This window comes from Carassius carassius, chromosome 10, assembly GCF_963082965.1.
Source record: "Carassius carassius chromosome 10, fCarCar2.1, whole genome shotgun sequence".
NCBI lineage: Eukaryota > Metazoa > Chordata > Actinopteri > Cypriniformes > Cyprinidae > Carassius > Carassius carassius.
In genome coordinates, this window is record NC_081764.1 from 14,436,586 (window position 1) to 14,459,436 (window position 22,851).

Consider the following 22,851-nt stretch of genomic DNA (forward strand, 5'->3'; position numbering starts at 1 on the left):
TGCAAAACCCCTGGCTTGTAAAATTGCTACCATTCTCTCGGTCTGGCCTTCATAAACCTGAAACAGCAGCATGTTGGGTCTGGATAGAAAGGAAAGACACTGACAGTTATGGACATTAAAAAGTAAAAGGTAATTATTAAACATTTATAAAAATGATTAAACTTTAATTGCACATTTACATGTTTTTGTCTATTTCCAACATTATAAAGAAGTGCAGCATGTCGAAATCTGTATTTTTTTAATTACTGTATCCTGTGGCCTTATTTATTTATTATTATCATTATTCTTCTTTTTATAGGGATTGTTTTTAAATACAATAACTGTCTTTAAATGTTGTTGTCTGTTGCAACACAAAATAGCTAATGCAACAAAATTCCTAAACATTGTACAGTGGAGGGCAATTAATTTGTGTTGGGACTACAAACATAATTTACAACATACTTTTCATGAATTTTGAAATGAAATGCTGAACAAGGCAGTATAGTTATTGTCCAGTGTTATAAAAGACTGTGATTCAGAGGGATTTCTTGCTATAGTTTTGGGGGTTCTCGCTGTGACAAAGAATAGAGATAGTGTTTAGGCTGAATAGGCATTTTGGGACTTACAATATGATGTGGAGCTGGGAAACTGAGTTACTCCAAAATAGTTAGCAAATAATGCACTAGTGATTGATTTCCTTATGTGTTTTCTGTAAAAAAATAAAATAAAATAAAAAATAAGGCAATTTCCACACATTTATGTCCTGTATTGAAACAGCAGGTGGCGCCAAACACACCGTTAAGCGCTAAGCAGCACATGTCCTGAGACTTTGTGGAAACTTCTTGAGAGGACTGAAGAAAGTCGAACTCCAAACAGGAGCAACAGAAGGAGAGAGTAGAGCAGAGGACCATCCGCTTACAACATTACACCTCTGCGGACACCCGAGGATTAGTAAAGCCCCAAAAAGCTCTGCATTCTCCAGCTATAACACTGACCTGCGAGAAGAACTTGCGCTGGATGTAAGAGCGCTCAGAGGCAGAAGAAATGCGCAGAGGAACAGTGAAAGAGCCGCACGGGTGCCAGCGCAACTTCACACTGATCATCGTGCTGCTCGTAGTCAACTGCGGTAGGCGATCGAAGTCATGCAATTACAACACTGTGTTCATCCCACATGGAAAAAAAAATACTATAGTAATTTCTTGTAAATACTATAGTGTTTTTGAACCTTACTATAATAAAGTGTATTACTATGTAGGATATATATATATAGTATTTATAGCCTACAACACTTTGTTAAGGAATCCTACAGCGTAGTAGTAGTAATAGTAGTAACAGGTAGTAATAACTATAGTGAACTGATAAACTGTAATAAATACTGTAGTATACTCAAGGTTTTACTACAGTAAACTTTACTGTATTGTAGTATAATGTACCCTATAGTTGTAGAAAGCTTAGTACGGTATAGGGTAAAGTGATTTGTTTATATTATTATAGCTGTTATATTACCACAGCAACTAGGCTATAGAATTACCACAACAAATCAGTTCAAGCACTTATTTACTATAAATTACTATAGTATTTATTCATGTGGGATCATAAATGTACAATATTCAATATAAGTAAATTAAAACGTGTTTTTGTATAGGGGCTGTAATATGTACTCTGTTATGTAAAGTGACATTTTGTTGATATTTAATATACGATATATGTACTTTACTCAAACTTCATGTTGAACAACTAGTTAGAGGTGTCATTTCATTTAGTAGTCCCCAGGATTTTTTGTTTAGCTATTGACTCATGTTGCCAAAGGGCTGTCTAAACAGTTTTTGTGTCATTGGAATGACAGTAAAGCTCTTTCACTGATTGAGAGAGTAATAGTCTTAAGTTCTCAGCTGGAGTCTCTTTGTATGGTCTGAGCTGCTTCATTTGCCTTAGAATAGCGCTTTGACATAAGATAGCATCCAATTATACTGAGCAAAGGGCTTAAAAAGGTTAATTAACTTCTATGAGCTTTTCATTATTCCTAGTTTACAAGGATGAGACATGAGTGTAAACAAAGACTATAGAATACCCTATTAAAGGGACATTGGTATAAATACTAAAGACTGACTTATGTATGTATGAATGTAGCTGTACACTTTTGAGCAACATATATTTTTGAGTGTACTGTATATGTTACATGACAGAATGTTACTATTATGGATTACTACAATAGTTAAAACAGTAACAGTATGTAAGTACAGGCAGCTTTGCAAAATAATTATAGAGTACATGAAGTTTATAATTATCAGTGTACCCATACACTGCATTATATATATATATATATATATATATATATATATATATATATATTTTTTTTTTTTTTTTTTACAGATATACAGATAGATGTGCAAAGGCAGTATTTCATATTTAAATTAAGGCTCAGTGACGTGCATTATTTTATCAGTTTACTATCATTGCATTGATAATACAAATCTATTTGAGATATTCTGGCCAGGATTAATCCAAGAAAAAAAAAGAAAGGAAAAGAAAAAATATGTTTTTTATATATATATATATATATTCAAATGTTAATATTACATTATTTTATTACATTTCATATTTATGTCAACTTCATATATTCTGATAACTTTTGCAGAAATTTCTTTTTAAATAAGCAAACTAACCATTTAACTTAGTTTACAAATGCAGCTTGCATTAAGCGCTAATCAGATTTCAACCTAAGCATGAATTACTTCAACTAAAAATATTTCAGTTGAATTGTGAGCTTCAGTTACAATATACTACAGTATATCGGCATTTAAGACAAATTTTACTGACAAAGCAACAACCTGCTAGCAAATCAAGTAATCTATCTCTAAAACTATGACTTTAATGTTATAGAGTGTCTGTAGTCCATGACATGCAAAGTTTTCTGCATTGAGTTGTCAGAGGGGAATTTTAACAATTGCTCCTCATTTATAACTTACTAAGACCATTGGTGCTGTGGGTTGGATAGATTTCTTTCCAGATTCCCTTCTTTCCGGCTTTGTGCTGGGATGTCTGTACTTTAGGATGGAAGACATGAACACCATTTGTAACATTGGACTACAAAACCAGTCCTAAATCGCTGGGGTATATTTGTAGCAATAGCCAAAAAAAAACATTGTATGGGTCAAAATTAGAGATTTTTTCTTTTTTTGCCAAATATCATTAGGATATTGAGTAAAGATCAAGTTCAGTAAAGATATTTTGTAAATTTTCTACCATAAATATATCAAAACTTAATTTTTGATTAGTAATATGCATTGCTAAGAATTCATTTGGACAAATTCAAAGGCGATTTTCTCAGTATTTAGATTTTTTTGCACCCTCAGATTCCAGATTTTCAATTAGTTGTATCTCGGCCAAATATTGTCCGATCCTAATAAACCATACATCAATGGAAAGTATGTATAGTAAACAGTATGTATAACATTTAAACAACATAACAGTATGTTTAAATCTCAATTTTGGAAAAATTGACACTTAATACTGGTTTTGTGGCCCAGGGTCACATTTTATGTTTTGGTTTAGAGTTAGTTTGCCCTTTTAGCTGATGGATGAGTTTTTTGTCAATATGTGGCTTACTTCACCTTGTCGATATAAATGCAATTTTCCCCATCTGTTTTAGATAGTATCCGTGGATATTTTGTCACAAAATTTAAACCTTTTCAGATGGAGTTTTATAGAAACTACACTACATATATCTGGCTGTGTCATATTTTTGAGAGCAGTGGGTAAAATGGAAACAGAAGGCTTTCGCGATCCAGTCTTTGGTTTTAATAATAGTTGGTAGATTATAAATCACTGGGGTGGAATCAGTGCATTATACTGCCAGACTGGATGTTGACACTAAAGCCACTTTCTCTTCAAGAAAAGCCTACGAGGGAGGATTTGACTCATCGTAGTGAAACTCATTGGTTTAATCTGGTCTTCAAGTGTACAGTAGTACTCAAGCATCAAGGCTCCCATCTTTAAAAAAAAAAACATTCATCGATGTTCATGGAATGCCCATCCAACCACAAGTTCCAGTTTTGTGAAATTCAATTCAATTCAATTCAAGTTTATTTGTATAGTGCTTTTTACAATACAAATCGTTACAAAGCAACTTTACAGAAAATTATGTTTCTACAATATTTAGTAGTAGCTAGTAGTTTGTGCACGTTTGACAGGATTTTAGAAAAATAAAAATAATAATACAAGACGTAGTCAGCTAGATGATGAACTATCAATATTATTAATTAATAGTAATTATATGATGCAGTCACACATGTAGCAATATTTGTTAGTTCTGTTTGTTGATTCAAGGTTAGCGTCATCTGGGGTCCTCTGAGGGTCAGCATCATCTCTTCTCAGGTGTTCTGGATCCAGACTGGAGCTTGTGTAAATCCTAGTTACCACGGGATGTTAATCCCGTGGCAAAACATAGAAACAAAATAGAGACATCATTAGCATAGCTGCTGAAACTGAAGTAAAATTAGTTTAACCCAAGCTAAAGAATAAAAATGCAGATGCAACTACACTCACAATTTAAGAGATACATTATTCGAATGCTTGGCGAAAGAGATGCGTTTTTAATCTAGATTTAAACAGAGAGAGTGTGTCTGAACCCCGAACATTATCAGGAAGGCTATTCCAGAGTTTGGGAGCCAAATGTGAAAAAGCTCTACCTCCTTTAGTGGACTTTGCTATCCTAGGAACTACCAAAAGTCCAGCGTTTTGTGACCTTAGGGTGCGTGATGGGTTGTAGCGTGGTAGAAGGCTAGTTAGGTACGCAGGAGCTAAACCATTTAGGGCCTTATAGGTAAGTAATGATAATTTGTAACTGATACGGGACTTAATAGGTAGCCAGTGCAGAGACTGTAAAATTGGGGTAATATGATCATATTTTCTTGACTCTAGCTGCTGCATTTTGGACTACCTGTAGCTTGTTTATTGACGAAGCAGGACAACCACCTAGAAGTGCATTACAATAGTCCAGTCTAGAGGTCATGAATGCATGAACTAGCTTTTCTGCATCAGAAACAGATAACATGTTTCGTAGCTTGGCAATGTTTCTAAGATGGAAGAATGCAGTTTTTGTAACATTGGAAATATGATTTTCAAAAGACAAATTGCTGTCCAATATAAAACCCAGATTTCTGACTGTAGAGGAAGTAACGTACTCGGTTACTAACGTAACCTCGGTTCCCTGAGATGAGGGAACGAGTACTGCGTAAGCTAGCTTACGCTATGGGAAAAGGTCCCCTTTTCTCGAGAATATGAAGCCAAAAATTATCCTTAATTTTTAATAATGTAAAACGCAGTGCTGCAGCACAGCAGACCTAAGCGAAGCGGCTCGCGCGCTTATTGGCTGTGCTGTGGCAACTGCAGCAACCTATGGTGAGGCGGCGGAGAGGAACGAACCAATGGGGGCGCTTCGCGCCCATTGGACGTCAGAGCGCGCCAAAATAGGCGTGGCTGGAACTATATAAGCCGCCGCTTTGCCATAGGGATCAGGTTTTAAATCGACTGAAGCGATCACCCGATCCGAGCACATAGCACGGCAGGTTACGCAGTACTCGTTCCCTCATCTCAGGGAACCGAGGTTACGTTAGTAACCGAGTACGTTCCCTTTCGAGAGTACTCTCGTACTGCGTAAGCTAGCTTACGCTATGGGAACACAATGTAAAACGCCGTGCGTGCTCGGGAACTTCGACCTGTCACAGCCCGAGGCGAGAGCCCGGGGCTTTATAGCAGGAGAAATCCCAGTCCCAACAGCCAACCTTAGTGAGCTTTATATAGGGAACGAAAAAAGGGGGACATGATAAGGCTTAGCACGTCTATAAAGAAAGTACCCTGGCCTGCAGGGCAGGGACTTGCAGATTATAGAATCTAATAAATGTGGACGGAGAGGCCCAGCCTGCCGCCGCACAGATATCATCCAGTGGTATCCCGCAGGACCACGCCCATGATGAGGCCATACCTCGGGTGGAATGGGCTCTGATGCCAAACGGGCAGCGAAGGCCCTTAGATTTGTAAGCCAGCGAGATAGTGTCTACTATCCATCGCGATAGGCTTTGCTTCGTGGTGGCGAGACCTCGGGTGCGCCCACCAAAGCATATGAAGAGCTGGTCCAACCTCCTGAATGAGGCGGAGCGCGCAATAGAGGTTTTTGAGAGCCCTGACGGGGCACATGAAGCTCGTGTTGCTTTCGTCGCTTTGCGAGGAAAGGGCTGACAGCGAGATGACCTGTGCTCTGAACGGTGTTGAGAGCACCTTGGGGACATAGCCGTGTCTTGGTCTGAGAATGACTCTGGAGTCATTAGGCCCAAATTCGAGACAGTCAGCGCTTACAGATAGCGCATGTAAATCTCCCACTCGCTTGACTGAGGCCAGAGCCAGTAGAAAAGCGGTTTTGAACGAAAGAAGCTTCATGTCGACAGACTGAAGCGGTTCAAAAGGGGGGCCCTTTAAGGCCTCTAGGACCGTAGACAGGTCCCAGGAAGGGATTGAAGGGGGTCGGGGAGGGTTCATCCGACGAGCTCCCTTAAGGAAACGAATGACCAGTTCGTTTTTTCCCAGTGATAGGCCGGCCACCGGAGCATGAGAAGCTGCAATGGCTGCCACATACACTTTGAGCGTAGACGGGGATCTGCCCGCATCTAAACGCTCCTGTAGGAAGGAGAGTATCTCCGTCACGTCACATAAGTGAGGGTCTAGGTTCCGTGTCCCGCACCAGGTGGAGAACACTGACCAATTCTGCGCGTAAAGGCGCCTGGTTGAGGGCGCTCTGGCTTCCGTAATGGTCTTTAACACTCCCTCAGGGAGGTTCCCGGGTACCCGTTGAGGGGCCATACATGAAGGGCCCAAAGTTCGGGGTGGGGATGCCAGAGCGCGCCCTTCAGCTGCGTGAGGAGATCTTTCCGCAGCGGTATTGGCCATGGGGCTGTACTGGACATCTGCATCAGCTCGGAGAACCAAGGTTGGGTCGTCCAGAGTGGGGCTACTAGCATCATAGCACATCTGTTCTTCCTGACCCGATCGATGACCTGCGGTAGCATCGCGACCGGTGGGAAGGCATAAAGCGGGCGTCTGGGCCAATCGAGGGCCAGCGCGTCCCTGCTCTTTGAAAAATATATTGGGCAATGAGCGTTGTCTTCTGAGGCGAAGAGGTCGACCTCTGCCCTGCCGAAGATGCTCCACATCAACTGAACCGTTTGTGGGTGAAGAGTCCACTCCCCAGGGGGAACATTCGCCCTGGAAAGCATGTCCGGGCCCCGGTTCAGGATGCCAGGTACATGCGCTGCCTTTAGCGAGCGCAGGTTGTAATGTGCCCATGTCAGAAGACGTTCGGTCAGGGTGTGCAAGGTTTTTGACCTGACACCACCCTGGCGATTTATGTAGGCCACCACTGACATGTTGTCTGATCTGACCAGAACGTGGTGGCCCTTTAAAAATGGGAGGAAAGCTTTCAGGGATAGTTCGACCGCTATCATCTCCAGACAGTTTATGTGTAACAGTCGCTCCGGGCTTGACCAGAGGCCGGAGGCAGACCTGCCCTCGTACAGGGCGCCCCAACCGAGGTTGGATGCATCTGTCGAGACTACTTTCCATTTCGAGACAGCGCCCGTGCTTACGCCTAACTGATACCAGTTGGCTATTTTCCAAGGGGCCAGAGCTGTGATGCAGCCGTGGGTAACCTTGATGCACACGCGGCCGGAAATCCAGGCGCGCGCTGGAACACGGTCTCTCAGCCAGCGTTGTAGTGGGCGCATGCGCAGCAGGCCCAGTTTGAGAACCGCAGAGGCTGATGCCATCAGACCTAGCATTTCTTGAAATCGTTTGAGCGGGTAAAGAGACCCGGCTTTGAACGACACGGCTAGATGCTGAATAGTGAGAGCGCGCTGTGACGTCAGACGCGCTGTACATGTCACAGAGTCTATGTCTATCCCCAAAAAGGAAATCCTCTGGCTGGGAGACAGAGCGCTCTTGACAGTGTTGATCGTGAGACCCAGGCATTCTAAATGGCTGATGATCCAGGATCTGTGTGTCGTCAGTAGTTCCTCGGAATGGGCTAAAACTAGCCAGTCGTCGAGGTAGTTCAATACTCGCACTCCCCGCATTCTCAGGGGTGCGAGAGCGGCATCCATGCACCGTGTAAACGTACGGGGCGCTACGGAGAGGCCGAATGGAAGAACCATGTACTGATAAGTCTGCCCCTCGAAGGCGAATCTCAAGAATGGCCTGTGATGAGGTGCTATTTGAATGTGAAAGTAAGCGTCTTTCAGATCCACTGAGAAAAACCAATCCCTCGGGCGAATTTGCGCGAGTATTTGTTTGGTAGTTAACATTTTGAAGGATCGCGTCATAAGCGCTTTGTTCAAACGTCTGAGATCTAGGATGGGTCTGAGACCGCCATCCTTTTTTGGTACGAGGAAGTAGCGGCTGTAAAAGCCTGACTCGCGCTGCGCAGGTAGGACAGTTTCTATCGCCCCTTTTGCAAGAAGGTTTATCAGTTCGGCGCGAAGGACGTGTGTCATTTCGCTTTTCACTTTCGTTTCGACCACGGCGCGAAAGCGCGGCGGTCTGCGAGCGAACTGGAGCGAGTAACCTCGTTTTATTATATTCAAAACCCAATTTGATATGCCGGGGATGGCCTGCCATGCAGCGGCTCGTGCGGCTATGGGTTGAATGTGCTTCGGGCACTGGCCGCCTGTTATGAGGGGACCAGTAGCTCGAGTATGCTGTGCTTGGGACACTGTGGTGACAGCGCTTATTTGTAGGGTTGCGCACTGAGAAGTGGGCACGCGCGCTACATTTAGAGCACCTCCGGCGCGAGCGGGAAGGTGGGCATGAAAGGGGACCCGAGTGTGTTTTTGTGACACTTGGGGGAGTGTGTATACATGTAGGGGTGCGTACTGTGTAGTGGGCACACTGCCTACATAGAAAAAGCTCTTTTTGTGCTTTATTGAGGTCGCCGTGAAAGCGGCGTTTGTGTGCAGGCGTGTGTGCATTGTAACAGGCTCGTTTACTGCAGTATAGACATCTCCAACCGCCTTTAGTGAGGGGATTGGAGGAAGTATGTGAGGTTTCTTGTGTGGTGGTCCGGCCGCAGCGGGACTTAACCATGGTCTTTTCAGCACGAAGGTCAGGAGGGCTTCGGAGGCTCGGGGTTCAGCACAATCCTGGGCTGAGGTCCCCGTCTCTCTGGCGGTTTGCGGCTCGTAGAGCGAGAGCGGTGCTGGGTTTTGGTCGCTGGGCGAGACTGTAAGTCTGGCTGCGATGGCTTCGAGGTCTGAGGGGGCGGCGCATTTCTACGGCGTCCCGCAGCAGAGCTAGAGCGTTTCGGCAGGAAGTGTCTCATTGCTTGCGACGTCTTCTGAGCCTCAGTGAAGCGTTCAGCGAAACCCTTAACCGACTGGCCAAAGAGGCCGGAAGGAGAGATAGGAGAGTCAAGAAAGGCGGATTTGTCGGCGTCTTTCATCTCCGTGAGCGTGAGCCAGAGGTGTCGCTCTAAAACAGCGAGGCTTGCCATGCTTCGGCCGATCGCTTGTGCTGTGGTCTTTGTCGCACGCAGGGCTAGATCAGTAGCGCTGCGGAGATCTTTAAAATCATAGGTATCTGGGGCAGACTAGTCCAGGTTACGGAGAAGTCTGGCCTGAAAAACCTGAAGCACAGCCATGGTGTGTAGAGCCGAAGCAGCTTGACCAGCGGAGGTGTATGCTCGGCCAGCGAGAGCTGAGGTGGTGCGGCACGGTTTGGATGGATGCACGGGCTTCGACCGCCATCCTGCGGCTGAGGGCGGGCAGAGGTGTGCAGCAATTGCCTCCTCGAGAGGGGGAGGCTCTCGTAACCGTGGTCTCGGGCGCCGTCGACAGAGGAGAGCGCTGATGAGACAGAAGTTTTCAAACGTGCGGAGAATGGGGCTTTCCACGACTTCGTGAGTTCATCGTGAACTTCCGGGAAGAAGGGGGCGTTTCTTTGCGGAGGGGCCGAAGGGCGCCCCTGCAAGAACCATTCGTCCAGCCTGCTTTTAGCGGGCTCGTCTGGAGGAGACCAGTCGAGCTGAAGGTCGCTGACAGCCCTTGTAAGCACGCGAGTAAGCTCCGCGTCGATATCAGCGCGTTGTCCGGTGCAGCTGGGGGCTGTAGAGGGGGGGGGGGTCCGCAATGGAGCCCGACCATTCCTCACTACTGGACGCGGCGAGAGAAAGGCTGTCGTGTCTGTCTTCTTCCGCCTCAGGCGCTCCAAAGGAGAAGGGGGCGCTGGTGAGCAGAGACTGGCGCTGCTCGTCCACGAAGAGGACAGGCGAAGGAGAGAGAGCGGGCGAGGCACGCGGGGAGTGTTCCGGCGTGAGCTCGCGTGTAGCAGTGTGCTCAGGCATTCTCTGATCGCGGCGTTTCTTACGCGGCACTTGAGAGAGAAGAGGCGGAGCGGGTGGAGCGTCGTGGCTGGTTTGAGCTAATCGAGCCCGCAGGGTCGATATAGCCATGTTGTCGCACTCAGGGCAGCCGCCCTTGGAGAGTGCATTCTCAGCATGCTCGCGGCCCAGGCAGGAGACACAGAGGATGTGGCGGTCCTTGCTGGGCAGAGGGCCTCGGCAGGAAGCGCAGGCCCGAGGCATTTGAAACAACGCCTCGAAATTTGCTCTTTTGCGAAAAACTGTGATGCAGCGGCAAACACACTTAGCTTTTTAAAGGATATAGTCACGCCGGATGGCGCAGCAGGAAGCGAATGCTGAAGGCGGCGTCGGGATGAAGCACGAGCCGACGTCCTCAGATCTGCGTTGCAGTGCTATCCCGCTGAGAGGCTTTTCGACGGCGTGTAGAGGCTTCTCCGGAGAAGACAGCGAAGTGCAGGTGAGATCGCTGAAGGAGATGAAATCTGATCCCTATGGCAAAGCGGCGGCTTATATAGTTCCAGCCACGCCTATTTTGGCGCGCTCTGACGTCCAATGGGCGCGAAGCGCCCCCATTGGTTCGTTCCTCTCCGCCGCCTCACCATAGGTTGCTGCAGTTGCCACAGCCACAGCCAATAAGCCTTGTGGCACTCCATATTTTACTGATGATAAATAAGATGACACCCCATTTAAGTAAACAAAATGGTAGCGATCGGACAGGTAGGATCTAAACCATCTTTTAGAGTGAAACTCACGCAACTCTTGTGAACTGTTCGCTTTTTGTTGGTATGACTTTATAAATCTCAGTTTAATGTGAGATTCTTGTGTGTATTATATCACAAGTTGTATTTTTTTCTCTGCTGTTTCTGCAGAGTTATAAATCTTTAAATCGGAGGTGTCAAACACAAGAAGTTACTCTGCATTTTATCCTTTATGACTAAATTCGGGATGTTGGCTGGATTAAAAAGTTGGCTTGTCTTGTTTATTAAACAGAATGGGGGCAGAATTATATAGCCTTCCAGCATTTTTAACACTTTGAGTAATTGCTCTCTCTTACCCTATCTTTTGCGTAAGTCTCCATGTCAGAGCTGGATGTATAGGTCTTGAATATGAGCTCAGAGAATGATCTGTGTATTTTCACTTGTCTTTAGTGATGGTGTGATTCAAGGTCTTAGTCTGTGTCTCTCTGTTTTGTTTTGTGTTGGAGTAACAGGTTTATAGACTGAGTTTATAGCCATTCAGTTTCATTAACCAGCTTCAGTGACATCAGAATGATTTAGAACATCATTGTTCTTGTTTTTGCAACTTGCTTTTTGAAACATTGTTGCATTGTTTTTTTATGTTATAAACATATATTTCATGTTACATGCCTTTATTTATTATTTTGTTTTCACCCCAAATGGATGGGAAAATCAATATCTTGTTATCTTGATAAAAAATGATGGAGGGACATAAGAGTATTGTAATATTGTCAATATTGTAATAGTCTAGGTCGCAGTTTGCTTAGTTAACTCAATTATATTTATTCATACAATTGGACAGATCCAATCACCTTTTTTTCATATTTATTTATTGTTTTCATTTTTTATCATCCAAATACTGGATACCAGCATCTGGCAACAATATCATATTTGTTTAATTTTGTCATTATTTAGTAATCTCGGTTTGTGGATATATTTGGATAAGTCTTTTTCACCATTCTCAACCTTCATCTCTCTGGTCCTTGGCTTGAAAAATGCTAATGGTAATATACATCACAGGCCAAAAGGTCTGCAGTGAATATTATAGGAAATGAGCTGCCATGATTATCTAAGTGATCAGACGTCTGCCATCTCTTATCAAATAATTATTTTCCCTTGCCTGCCCAATGTAATGTGCCAGGATAGGCTACATTTCTCTTTTTAGAGGGCATGATGAAACATGGCTTTTTAATTTTAGCTGTAAATGCATCAGAAAGTAAAGCTCTAAAGTCTGTTTATGCTGTATTAACTAACCATCAATGCATAAAGAGTGAGGCTCATAAATACCTAACCTTTACTGCCTGTTCAGTCGGAGATTGATATTTGCTTTAAAAATGAAAATATATGTGCAAAGTATCAGTCCTCTGGGAGATTTCTCTCTTTTCCTCCACACAGTGCTGGTCTTGACAGTGTCAGGTTTCTATCTCTGAGGAGCGCTTTGTACATTCATAACTTGGTCTCTATGTCAGTTTTGGAATTTTTTTTGTTTTTTGACTAAATAATGTGGCCTAGTAGTAAAAATCTGTCTCTGAAATTGCAGTAGTACATTGAGTGATGGAAGTGGATGTTACTAAGCTTGGCTTTCTTTGAATAACATCCTTTGGGTGTTGAAAATACTGCTATACTCATGCACCCACATACAGTACTCAAAGCTGATTAAACCATTTGTAAAGGATTCTTTGGCAGTGGTTTCCCTATGAGGTTTCAGTCTAATTGAGTCTTTTTAAATGCTGTTTTTTGCTACACTGTACCTAGCACTTCTTTGACTTGAACACTGTGGACTAGTTGACCATTTTCAGGCTGATTGACAGCTCAGCCCTGGCATGATTTCTGATGTTGGCCCAAGCTGTTCTAAATGGAACGAGGAATTACAATTTGTCACTTTCTCAAAATTGTTTTTTTAAATGTTTTTATTGGAGCGTTACAATTTAAATCTGACTATGGATCCCTTAAATCAGTGGTATTGAATTTGACCTTATATTTGTCAGTGTTGTTACTCTTTGGACATTAAAATCAGCCATTTGTGTCCTGAGAAATCAACTGACACCAGCTAGCTATTGGGTTTTCTTTGAGCCGAGGTGATCTTTTTTTTTTTTAATGAGATGATTGAATGCTTCTTGCACTGTTGTGGCCCAAGTGGGAGAAGTGTCATGCTAACTACATTTTCAGTTCATGCAATGTGTACATGTGTGTTTTTGAATCAGAAAGGTCCTTGCTGTCTTGTTTTAAGAGTTCCACTCTATTTGTAAACCTCTTTTTTAGTGAAGCTTGTGTGCAACTCTTGAGCATTGTAAATTGTTGTGTTGTAGTTGGGGATTACAATACCCAGAGTGAGGCTTCTCCGCTTTTACAGACATTTACCCACAGGCTGCAGTCAAACAAAGAGCTTTTAAATAAATATTTGTTCGTTTAGGCTCTGTTCTTGTTATGCTTGTCAATGCAAGTGGTTCACAATTAAACACAAGTTATTGTTTGCCCGTTTACTTCAGGACAAAATCCAAAGGACTATTATATGTTGGTAAACTTTGTTAGAGGCCAGTAGAGAAAATCTGAGTTGTTAAAGTGAAGGACTGTAGCTCCATGATGTTCATTTACTAAAAACAAAATAATATTCAAGTTATTAAGACAAAACAAAAGTTGGTTGCGTTTTTAAATACCTGAAGTTTCAAATTTAATGTAATTTTTTTAAATATTTAAATAACAAATGGAGTAATTATTTGGATTAAGCATGTACTTAAATATTATTTATTGCTATATATCATAATTCTATATCATAACACAGACACACACACACACACACACACACACAAAACATAAACTGGCGCTACTGGAAAACTCCTAGTTGTTTTTTTAAATTTCAATCAATTTTCAGTTGGAAACATTAAAAAAATTACATTTTCTTAAGAGGAGCTGTTAGCTCAGTTGTTGGCTATGTGTATTCCTCCATTAACTCCACGTCTCTTTTTCCTTCGGTTCACTTGTTGTCTCTTCCATTTTAACTCTTTTATGCAGACAGCTCTCTTACTCTGTGGCAAAGCAGAAATGACTTACCCGGCCACACCAACCATGGAATCCTGAAATAAAAAGCTTAATTTCCGTACAATGCTTTGTGATTGGACGCCAAACAGGCCACAGAGGCCTATGAGACCTCTGCCCAAGCTATGTGTACACAGTGGAAAAATTATGAAGCCTTTGCTGTCTTAACTGCTCTAAAAGACTGACCCCATAGGATCTGTGAATCACCCAGAAGCAGATATCTTCAGCAACACAAAAGTCTTGATAATAGTAAGGCTGAAATGATTATCCATCACCCTTTACTTTATGTAATTTCCTCAACAATGACAAGCACTGACTGTAGTCTCTGACAAACTACAGTGTACTGTAGCCTACATGTATCGTTCATGTTTATGAAATACATCACCACTCATGTGGCTTCGCTGTGTGTTTGCCTGTGGCGGAGAGGAATCTCATCAAGGCTCACTTAGATGGAAATTTTATTCAGCAGGAATGTCTTCTCCAGTCCCAGTGGAATATCCCAGAAGCAGATCAAAATCTTAAATGGCACTGAGGGAAAATTGAGTTTACCTGTTTGAACTAGCTCTTTCATATTTCCACGTTAACAGTTATTTCATTTCCTTTTGGATGTTTTTCAAAACCAGCACTACTTTATATTGTTTTCTGCATTTAGAGGCAAAGCCATGTTTCTCTGTGACATATACATTATTCAGGTTTAAATTTAATTTGTTTATGATTAAAATTGTATCTATTTCAATTCATGCAAATGAAAAATGGATAGATGAATTATATTACAGTTTTTTACAATTGCTATGACAGTTTTTTCAATACCCTTAACAAGTTTCCTAAACTTTTAACAAAGTTAGCACAACATCCGTCAATGTAGGCTATACAATTAACACATTTCTTGTTGCTTTGATACAAAATGCATACAGTTAGCACCAATTTACAGTTTTTCTCAGTTGCTTTGGTACATTTCTCGAATCATCCTTGAGATTTGCAAAACAGTAAGTGCATTTCTCAAAACAACTCGTACAAATAGCAAAACACCATGGATTACCTGCAAAACCCAGTCTCCTGCTCAAAATCCTTAGTTCATCTCTCAAATATAAATATCTGTGTCAATGAACATGTCAGTGCCATCAGAATGAGAAGTCCTTGTGTCATAGTTTACGGATAAGACAGTCAAATTGCTTAGTCATGTTGTCAATATAACAGTGTACTCTGGAGGGATGCTCTGATGTAAACCATGGCAACATTTTGGATGACAGTTACTGTATTGAACAGTATGCCATATGCTTATGTATGCCATATATCCATTTCAAAAGAACACATTTACACATTACTGTATGTGGGATATTGATTGAAATAGACTGGATACGATTCCCAGTTACACTTTTACAGTACTAGTGGTCTGACCCAAAAAATAATAATAAAAAAACCTTTACAATGTCATTGTGATATAGAAATGGAAAAATAAATATGGGCACAAAGATGAAAATAAGTCAATTTTCAGAATTTGTAACTTGTGTTGTCCTCTGTCTATACAGTATAAGCTTTCCAACTGAAGATTCATGAGATGAACCTTGGAGCTATTTCAGAGAAATGGTTTATCATTGGTTTATCATCTACATTCTCCTCATTAGTAAATATTCACTTGCACAATTCATGCCAAATTGACAAAAAGTCTAATAATAATGTGTAAAAATAAAAAGTGTGCTTGGCAGTTTATGAAAACTAGATTAACCATTTTGCATTTAATGACTTATACAATGAACTAAAGACTAGATGTTTTGAGCGGTAAGACTATTGCACAGAAAACTATATAATACATTTTGAGCGACATGACTTTAGCAACTGATAATGTAGGAAACTGCAGATAAATGTGCATAATCAATTGCATGAATGTACAAAAGCAATCGCAACTTGTTCAAAAGAATGAGAAACTGGTTTTGTTGTGTGTATAAATGACTAGATGATGTGGAAGTTGTACAAATAGTTTTGAGAATTTCATTTCTGATTTGAGAAATGAACCAAAGTGACTGAGAAAAACTGTACTAGTGGTCTGTCCCAAAACATTAACAAATTAAAAATAAAAATAAAAACCTTTACAATGCCTTTGTGATATAGAAAAGGAAAAAGAAATATGGGCACAAAGATGAAAATAAGTCAATTTTCAGAATTTTTAACTCTTGTGTTGTCGTCTGTCTATACAGTATAAACTTTCCAACTGAAGATTCATGAGATGAACCTTGGAGCTATTTTAGAGAAATTGTTTATCATTGGTTTATCATCTACGTTCTCTTCATTAGTAAATTCACTTGCACAACTCATGCCAAATTGACAAAAAGTCAAATAATAATAATTTATAAAAATAAAAAGTGTACTTGGCAGTTTATGATAACTAGATTAACCATTTTGCATTTAATGACTTATACGATGAACTAAACACTAGATGTTTTGAAGGGTAAGACTATTGCACAGAAAACTGTATAATAAATTTTGAGCGACATGACATTAGCAACTGATAATGTAGGAAACCGCAGATAAATGTGCATAATCAATTGCATGAATGTACAAAAGCAATCGCAACTTGTTCAAAATAATGATAAACTGGTTTTATGATGTGTATAAATGACTAGAAGTTGTAGAGGTTGTACAAGTAGTTTTGAGAATTTCATTTCTGTTTTGAGAAATGCACCAAAAGTGACTGAGAAAAAACTGTAAATGACAGCTATATTGCATTTTTTTTCTCTTGTATTTTTATTTTCGCTCCTTTTCTAATGTCCTGTTGCAAATAAAGTCTTTACTGCCGCAATTCTGTGTCTGTATTTTTTTTTACATAAACTGTACAATTATATAAAGCTACTTTGAGATGGTCATTCATTTTTTGTATTGAATTTCTGCAGCAAAAGAAACAAAATGCATGCATTTACTATACCCAACAAAACAAAAATATAGAGAGGCTTCAAAAGAAACTACAGTGCAAAACACAATCTATGATCAATACAATATACTGTCTATTGTATAAGGGCAGACCTGACACATACAATAATGCAGTTTCTGTAATTTTAGCTGATGATAGTGGGGTTTTTTTTTGTCATTGTGTTATGATTGACTAAATGTTCCTGTTGGAAGAGAACATGTGTTAGTGTTTTGAATAATTATTTGATTTTGAAACATGTTTGAAGTGTTTTGTTAGACATAGTGTATTGTGTTAGTTTATTATTGTATTTTGAAAATTAGTTTTGGGGTTTAGTTTACAATGTGTGATTTTGAGCATGAAATTAACCGTTTTGCCTATTGTGTGTTTTAGGTGTGTTGGTGCGTTAAGAGTTTAGGAAACTTGTTAAATATATTGAAAAAACTGTCATAGCGATTGTAAAAAACGCCTCTAGGTTACGAATGTAACCCTAGTTCCTCGAAGGAACGAGACGCTGCGTCTAACGCTTTGGGGAAATGCCTTTGGCAAGATCAACTCTGATTATCGTGTGCAATCTGTCCAATTTAAGGGCGTGACGATAAAAACATTCGTAACCTAGAGGCGTTCCTCTTCAGGAACTCGAGCTGCGTCGAACGCTTTGGGGAACGATGTGCCAACGCTGCCAGACTACCAAGCCCCTGCCTAGTGTGTATCCGAGGAGCACAGCTAAGGCAAGAGGACAGAAGAGCCAGGAGTGGCTCGCATATCAAGATTGTAAAAATTGCCAAATGTAGAGGGCGTGGACCATCCCGCAGCATTGCAGATGTCCAAGAGGGACACACCTGCTAGAAAGGCCTTAGAGGCAGCCATACCCCAAGTAGAGTGAGCCTTGGCTCCCAAAGGAAGGGGAAGACCAGAGGACTCATAGGAGACGTTGATAGCCTCAACTATCCAACGACTAAGGGTCTGCTTAGAGGCAGGAAAACCCTTTTTAGGAGGACCGTAGCAAACAAGCAATTGGTCAAATTTTCTCCACAGGGCTGCTCTGTGGACGTATGCGTCCAGCGCTCGAAGTGCACACACACAGTTTAGCTTCTCCTGGTCTGGCTCCCGAAAGGGAGGAGGGCAGAAGACCTGCAGTACTATGGGTCGTGGCGTAACAGAGGGAACTTTAGGAAAATAACCCACTCGAGGGTATAAGAATGCTTTGGCCATACCAGGGGCAAAGTCTAAGTAGGTTGGGGCCACGGAGAGGGCCTGAAGATCTCCAACTCTCTTGAGAGAGGTGATAGCCAGTAACAGGGCAGTCTTAAGGGTCAGATCTCTATCTGAGATATCTTGTATTGGCTCAAATGGAGCTTTACCAATAGCCTTTAACACCACAACCAAGTCCCATGGGTGAATACGAGACCGTACTAGAGGTCTCAGCCTCAGCGCACCGCGGAGGAAACGTGTAACTAGGGGGAGTCTACCCGCTGACTGACCGTTGGAAGGGATGTGGTAAGCAGCTATGGCCGCCATGTACACCTTTAAGGTGGAGTGAGTTAACCCCGCAGAGAGCCTAGCTTGGAGAAACTCAAGAACTGTACCAACCGGGCAGTTAACAGAGTCAAGCTGGCGGTCTCTGCACCATGAGGTGAAGAGCTTCCACCTCAGGGTGTACAGTTTCCTCGTAGAGGGAGCTCTGGATTGGAGGAGGGCCTCAACAACCTCTGTTGAGAGACCAGAAGCTATGAGCTGTGCCCCCCCTCAGGGGCCACACCCACAACTTCCACAACTCCGGGCGAGGGTGAATTATCTTGCCCTGCGCCTGAGAGAGTTGATCTGTCCTGGTAAGAGTCTCCCATGGAGAGCCGTCGAGGAGAGAGATCAGATCTGCGAACCATACTTGGCCTGGCCAGAACGGGGCTACTAGCAACAGACGGACCCCGTCCTGGCGTACTCTCACCAGAACTCCCGGAAGCAGAGCGATGGGGGGAAAGGCGTACAGACGAAGCCTCAGCCAGGTCTGTGTCATGGCATCTAGTCCCAGTGGAGCTGGGTGAACTAGAGAGAACCAGAGGAGACATTGCGATGTCTCTTGAGTCGTGCAGAGGTTCACCTGAGCTTTGCCAAATATCTGCCATATCTGCTCCACCACCTCGGGGTGAAGCATCCATTCCGCGGGCCTCGGCCCTGTCTCGACAGCATGTCTGCTCCCACATTCAATCTCCCAGGAATATATACTGCTCTTAACAAGAGGAGTTTGCCCTGGGACCACAGGAGGATCTGGTATACCAGCTTGTATAAGGGGCGTGAACGCAGACCTCCCTGGTGATTGATATAAGAGACCACCGATGTGTTGTCAGTGCGCACCAACACATGACGGCCTCTCAGGTCTGGGAGGGAACATCTCAATGCTCAATACACCGCTAGCATTTCTAGACAATTGATGTGCCATGTCAGATGGCGACCACTCCACAGACCGCGGGCAGGGTGGCCACTCATGACCGCATCCCAAACGGTGAGGGACGTGTCTTGTCGCTAGCGTTACACGGAGACCAAGAGCTCCCAGCACCGGGCCCTGATTCAAGAACCAAGGTTTCTTTCATATGTCTAAGGCACGAAGGCATCGCCGCGTGACCTTGATAGTTCGTAATGGATTCCCCCTCGAGGAAAATCCCTTGTTCTTGAGCCACCTCTGCAGGGGTCTCATGTGCAGGAGGCCAAAAGGTATCACGTTGGACGCAGCTGCCATAAGCCCTAACAGTCTCTGAAACTGCTTGACAGTGAGTGACTGGCCTTCTCTGACTCTCTTGACTGAGGTAAGGATTCACTCAATCCGAGCAGGAGACAGATGTGCCTGCATCGTGGTCGAATCCCACACCACGCCTAGATAGGTGGTTCTCTGAACTGGAGAAAGTACACTCTTCTTGGCGTTCAGTCTCAAACCCAGCTCCCCCATATGGACGAGAATGACATCTCGATGTCGAACCGCCATCTGCTCTGATTGAGCTAAAATCAACCAATCGTCGATATAGTTCAGAATGCGGATGCCCTGCATACGAAGGGGTACCAGAGCCGCATCTATACATTTCGTATAGATTTTGAACTGCATTTTGAACTTCAGTGACATTACTGAGAAAGTCTAAGATCGGACGCAACCCCCCATCCTTCTTTGGAACTATGAAATACCGGCTGTAAAACCCGGACTCCCTGTCTAGAGGAGGGACCACTTCGATGACTGCCTTCCTTATTAGGGTATTCACTTCTTGTTCCATCACCAGAGCCTGCTGGGGGCCGACTACTGTCGGTGTAACCCCATTGAACGTTGGCGGTGGACGGCCAAACTGAATGCAATAGCATCTTTCTACTGTGTGCAGGACCCATTGAGATACATTTGGCAGTAGTTTCCACGCTGCTAAATAATGTACTAAGGGAATCAGTCTCTCGAGACTGACCTCTGGTGTAAGAGGCCCCCGAAGGGGTGGCGAGCGTCCCAGCTCTGCTACGCTCGCGGGTGGAAATAACTGGGAGTGGCGCTCGTGGGAGACCGCTGCACCCTGAAACACTGGCAGGGTTGGCAGACTGGCCTCCGGGATGGAGGTGATTGCCTATGCCGCAGAAAGCGTTCATCTAATTTACTTTTCTGTGACTCAGATTTTTTCTCTGCAGGCCACTCGATTTTTTATTTATCAACTGCACGAGTAACCACCTCCAACAGCTCCTCATACTGGGGCGATAGGGGTGGCGAATCCCTACTAATTGTCTCCACATCCACCTCATCAGATGACGAGAGTTGGAGTGTTGACCCCTCACCCTGGGGGGAAGAAACCATCGAGCATGCTACCACAAGTGCAGCAGCCGCTCTGCCTCGGCAGAAGCGGGGCCAGCACCACGGGGAAAGCTGGCGAAGGCTCCCTCCTCGAAGAGAGCCCTCCGTGATCGAAGCGTCCACATCGGCAATCATTCACCTAGAGAGCCGACTCAGCGTGCTTCGATCCCAGACAAACCACGCATAGACTGTGTGTATCCCCACCCGTAATGTAGCGCCGGCAGGGAGGAAGACACAATCTATAATGCGATCTGGAATCTCCCTTCAAATGTCATGTCTTAGCTTTGCTTTTTGGCATTATGTTGTTTTATTGGACAGACAACAGCAAATAAGACTCACAAGACAGACTTTAGACATGCACACACAGAGCGCTTTCTGAAAGACGCGAAGCTGAAGTCAGCTGCGTGGCACGTGCCTTTATAGCTTCCTGGTCACTACGTCACCCCGCCTGTGACATCACGTCCTTCCATTGGACAGATTGCACACGATATTCAGAGTTGATCTTGCCAAAGGCGTTTCCCCAAAGCGTTCGACGCAGCTCGAGTTCCTGAAGAGGAACTGTATATTATCTTATTTCATGTCATATTTTATTTCTTGATGATAATGCGTAGAGTGCAGGGTGGTCAATGGATAAAGTATAATAGAAAAAGAACTTAAAAACAAATTGACAAACAAAAACTTTATTAAATTTACATATTATATTTATAGAGTATTTATATATTCGATTTCACTTAGTAGTTTTAGAAAAAATTAAATGTGTGTAAATTGTGCATTATACACAGACTTTTTTTTTTCACTGTGTTCACTGTTTACCTCAAAAATGGCCAAATATTTTATGATTAATTGGCTTGACTGATCAGTCTTTTACTTCTGCAAACTTTGACTTCAACAAGTGAAAAACGCAAAGCCACTGGCTCAAAGAAATGAAGACAGAGGAAGCAGGAGTGAGTGTGACTGGTTGTAGATAAACAGCCCACTTCACAACAAAAGAGATTTACTGGACTAGGAAACTGGCAGATGAGTTATTTAACCAAACAGAGGAATGAGGTCAAGTGAATGGGGCAACGGTGAGTAAAGCAGAAGCTAGGAAAGTGTAGGCTTTCATTATTCTGCTAATTTTACATCAGTACAGGTCAGTTTGTGTCATTTGAATCAATCAAATATGTTTACTAAACATTCTTTGTGCCTTTCCTTCCATCTCATTGCTACGTTTATTTTTATTATACTGTATAGATAGTTGGACACAAAATTAAAAGATAACAAATAAAAGTGTGTGGATTATTCCGAGGTGTGTGATCTTTCCACCAAGACTCAACATTTTGAGAAACACCTATTCAAACATTCACAGCTATTTTGCACAAAATTTTCATATTAAATGGGCCTGAAGCTATTTATTGAAACTGATACGGACATGCATTTACATGTATGTTGCTCTGTTGTAAAATTAAATTAGTAAAACTTCAGTAGGATCTGTGGCCTGGCATGACATTTGGCTCCACTTAATGGGATGAACAAGCATATTACCGACATTTTGAGTTATTATTTCTGACATGCACAGCTGGACTGCTGATTTCAAATGGAAGGCACATTTTTCTGATTCATTTCTGTTTTATAGCACGTCCAAACAGTGAGACTGCTAAGACAAGTCTATTGTTAGTATTTTCCTTCAACAAGCCAGTGGGAAAAAATATTACAAATGAAAGTGCTTTATAGCTATATATCTTTTAAAGCTGCAGTAGGTAACTTTTGTAAAAAGTTCAGTGATGCAGGTAGTGACAGTTCTCTCCAGCCAATCAGTGATCAGCAGAGCTTACACGTCACGTTCTGGTAATGGTATGGTTTGCTTGGAAACTCATACACTCTAAGAGCCGACACCCGGCATAGTAGACTGGGATACTGCTCACCTTTTACTTGGGGAGTGCTAGAAGGGTGAAAACTTGTAATCTAAGCAAAGTGGAGAGCACTTTTTCAGCACATA

The 22,851-nt window shown here is 42.7% G+C and overlaps 1 protein-coding gene across 1 annotated transcript in view; it reads left to right on the top strand.

The window, feature by feature from the left end:
- The first annotated feature begins 765 nt into the window (after positions 1-765).
- The window catches only part of LOC132151837 (inactive tyrosine-protein kinase transmembrane receptor ROR1-like), a 142,289-nt gene continuing 120,203 nt past the window's right edge, over positions 766-22,851 (top strand). The window contains exon 1 of the mRNA XM_059560251.1: positions 766-1,105. Within this exon, the coding sequence (XP_059416234.1) occupies positions 1,024-1,105 (82 nt within the window). The 5' untranslated portion in view covers positions 766-1,023. The remainder of the gene's footprint in view (positions 1,106-22,851) is intronic.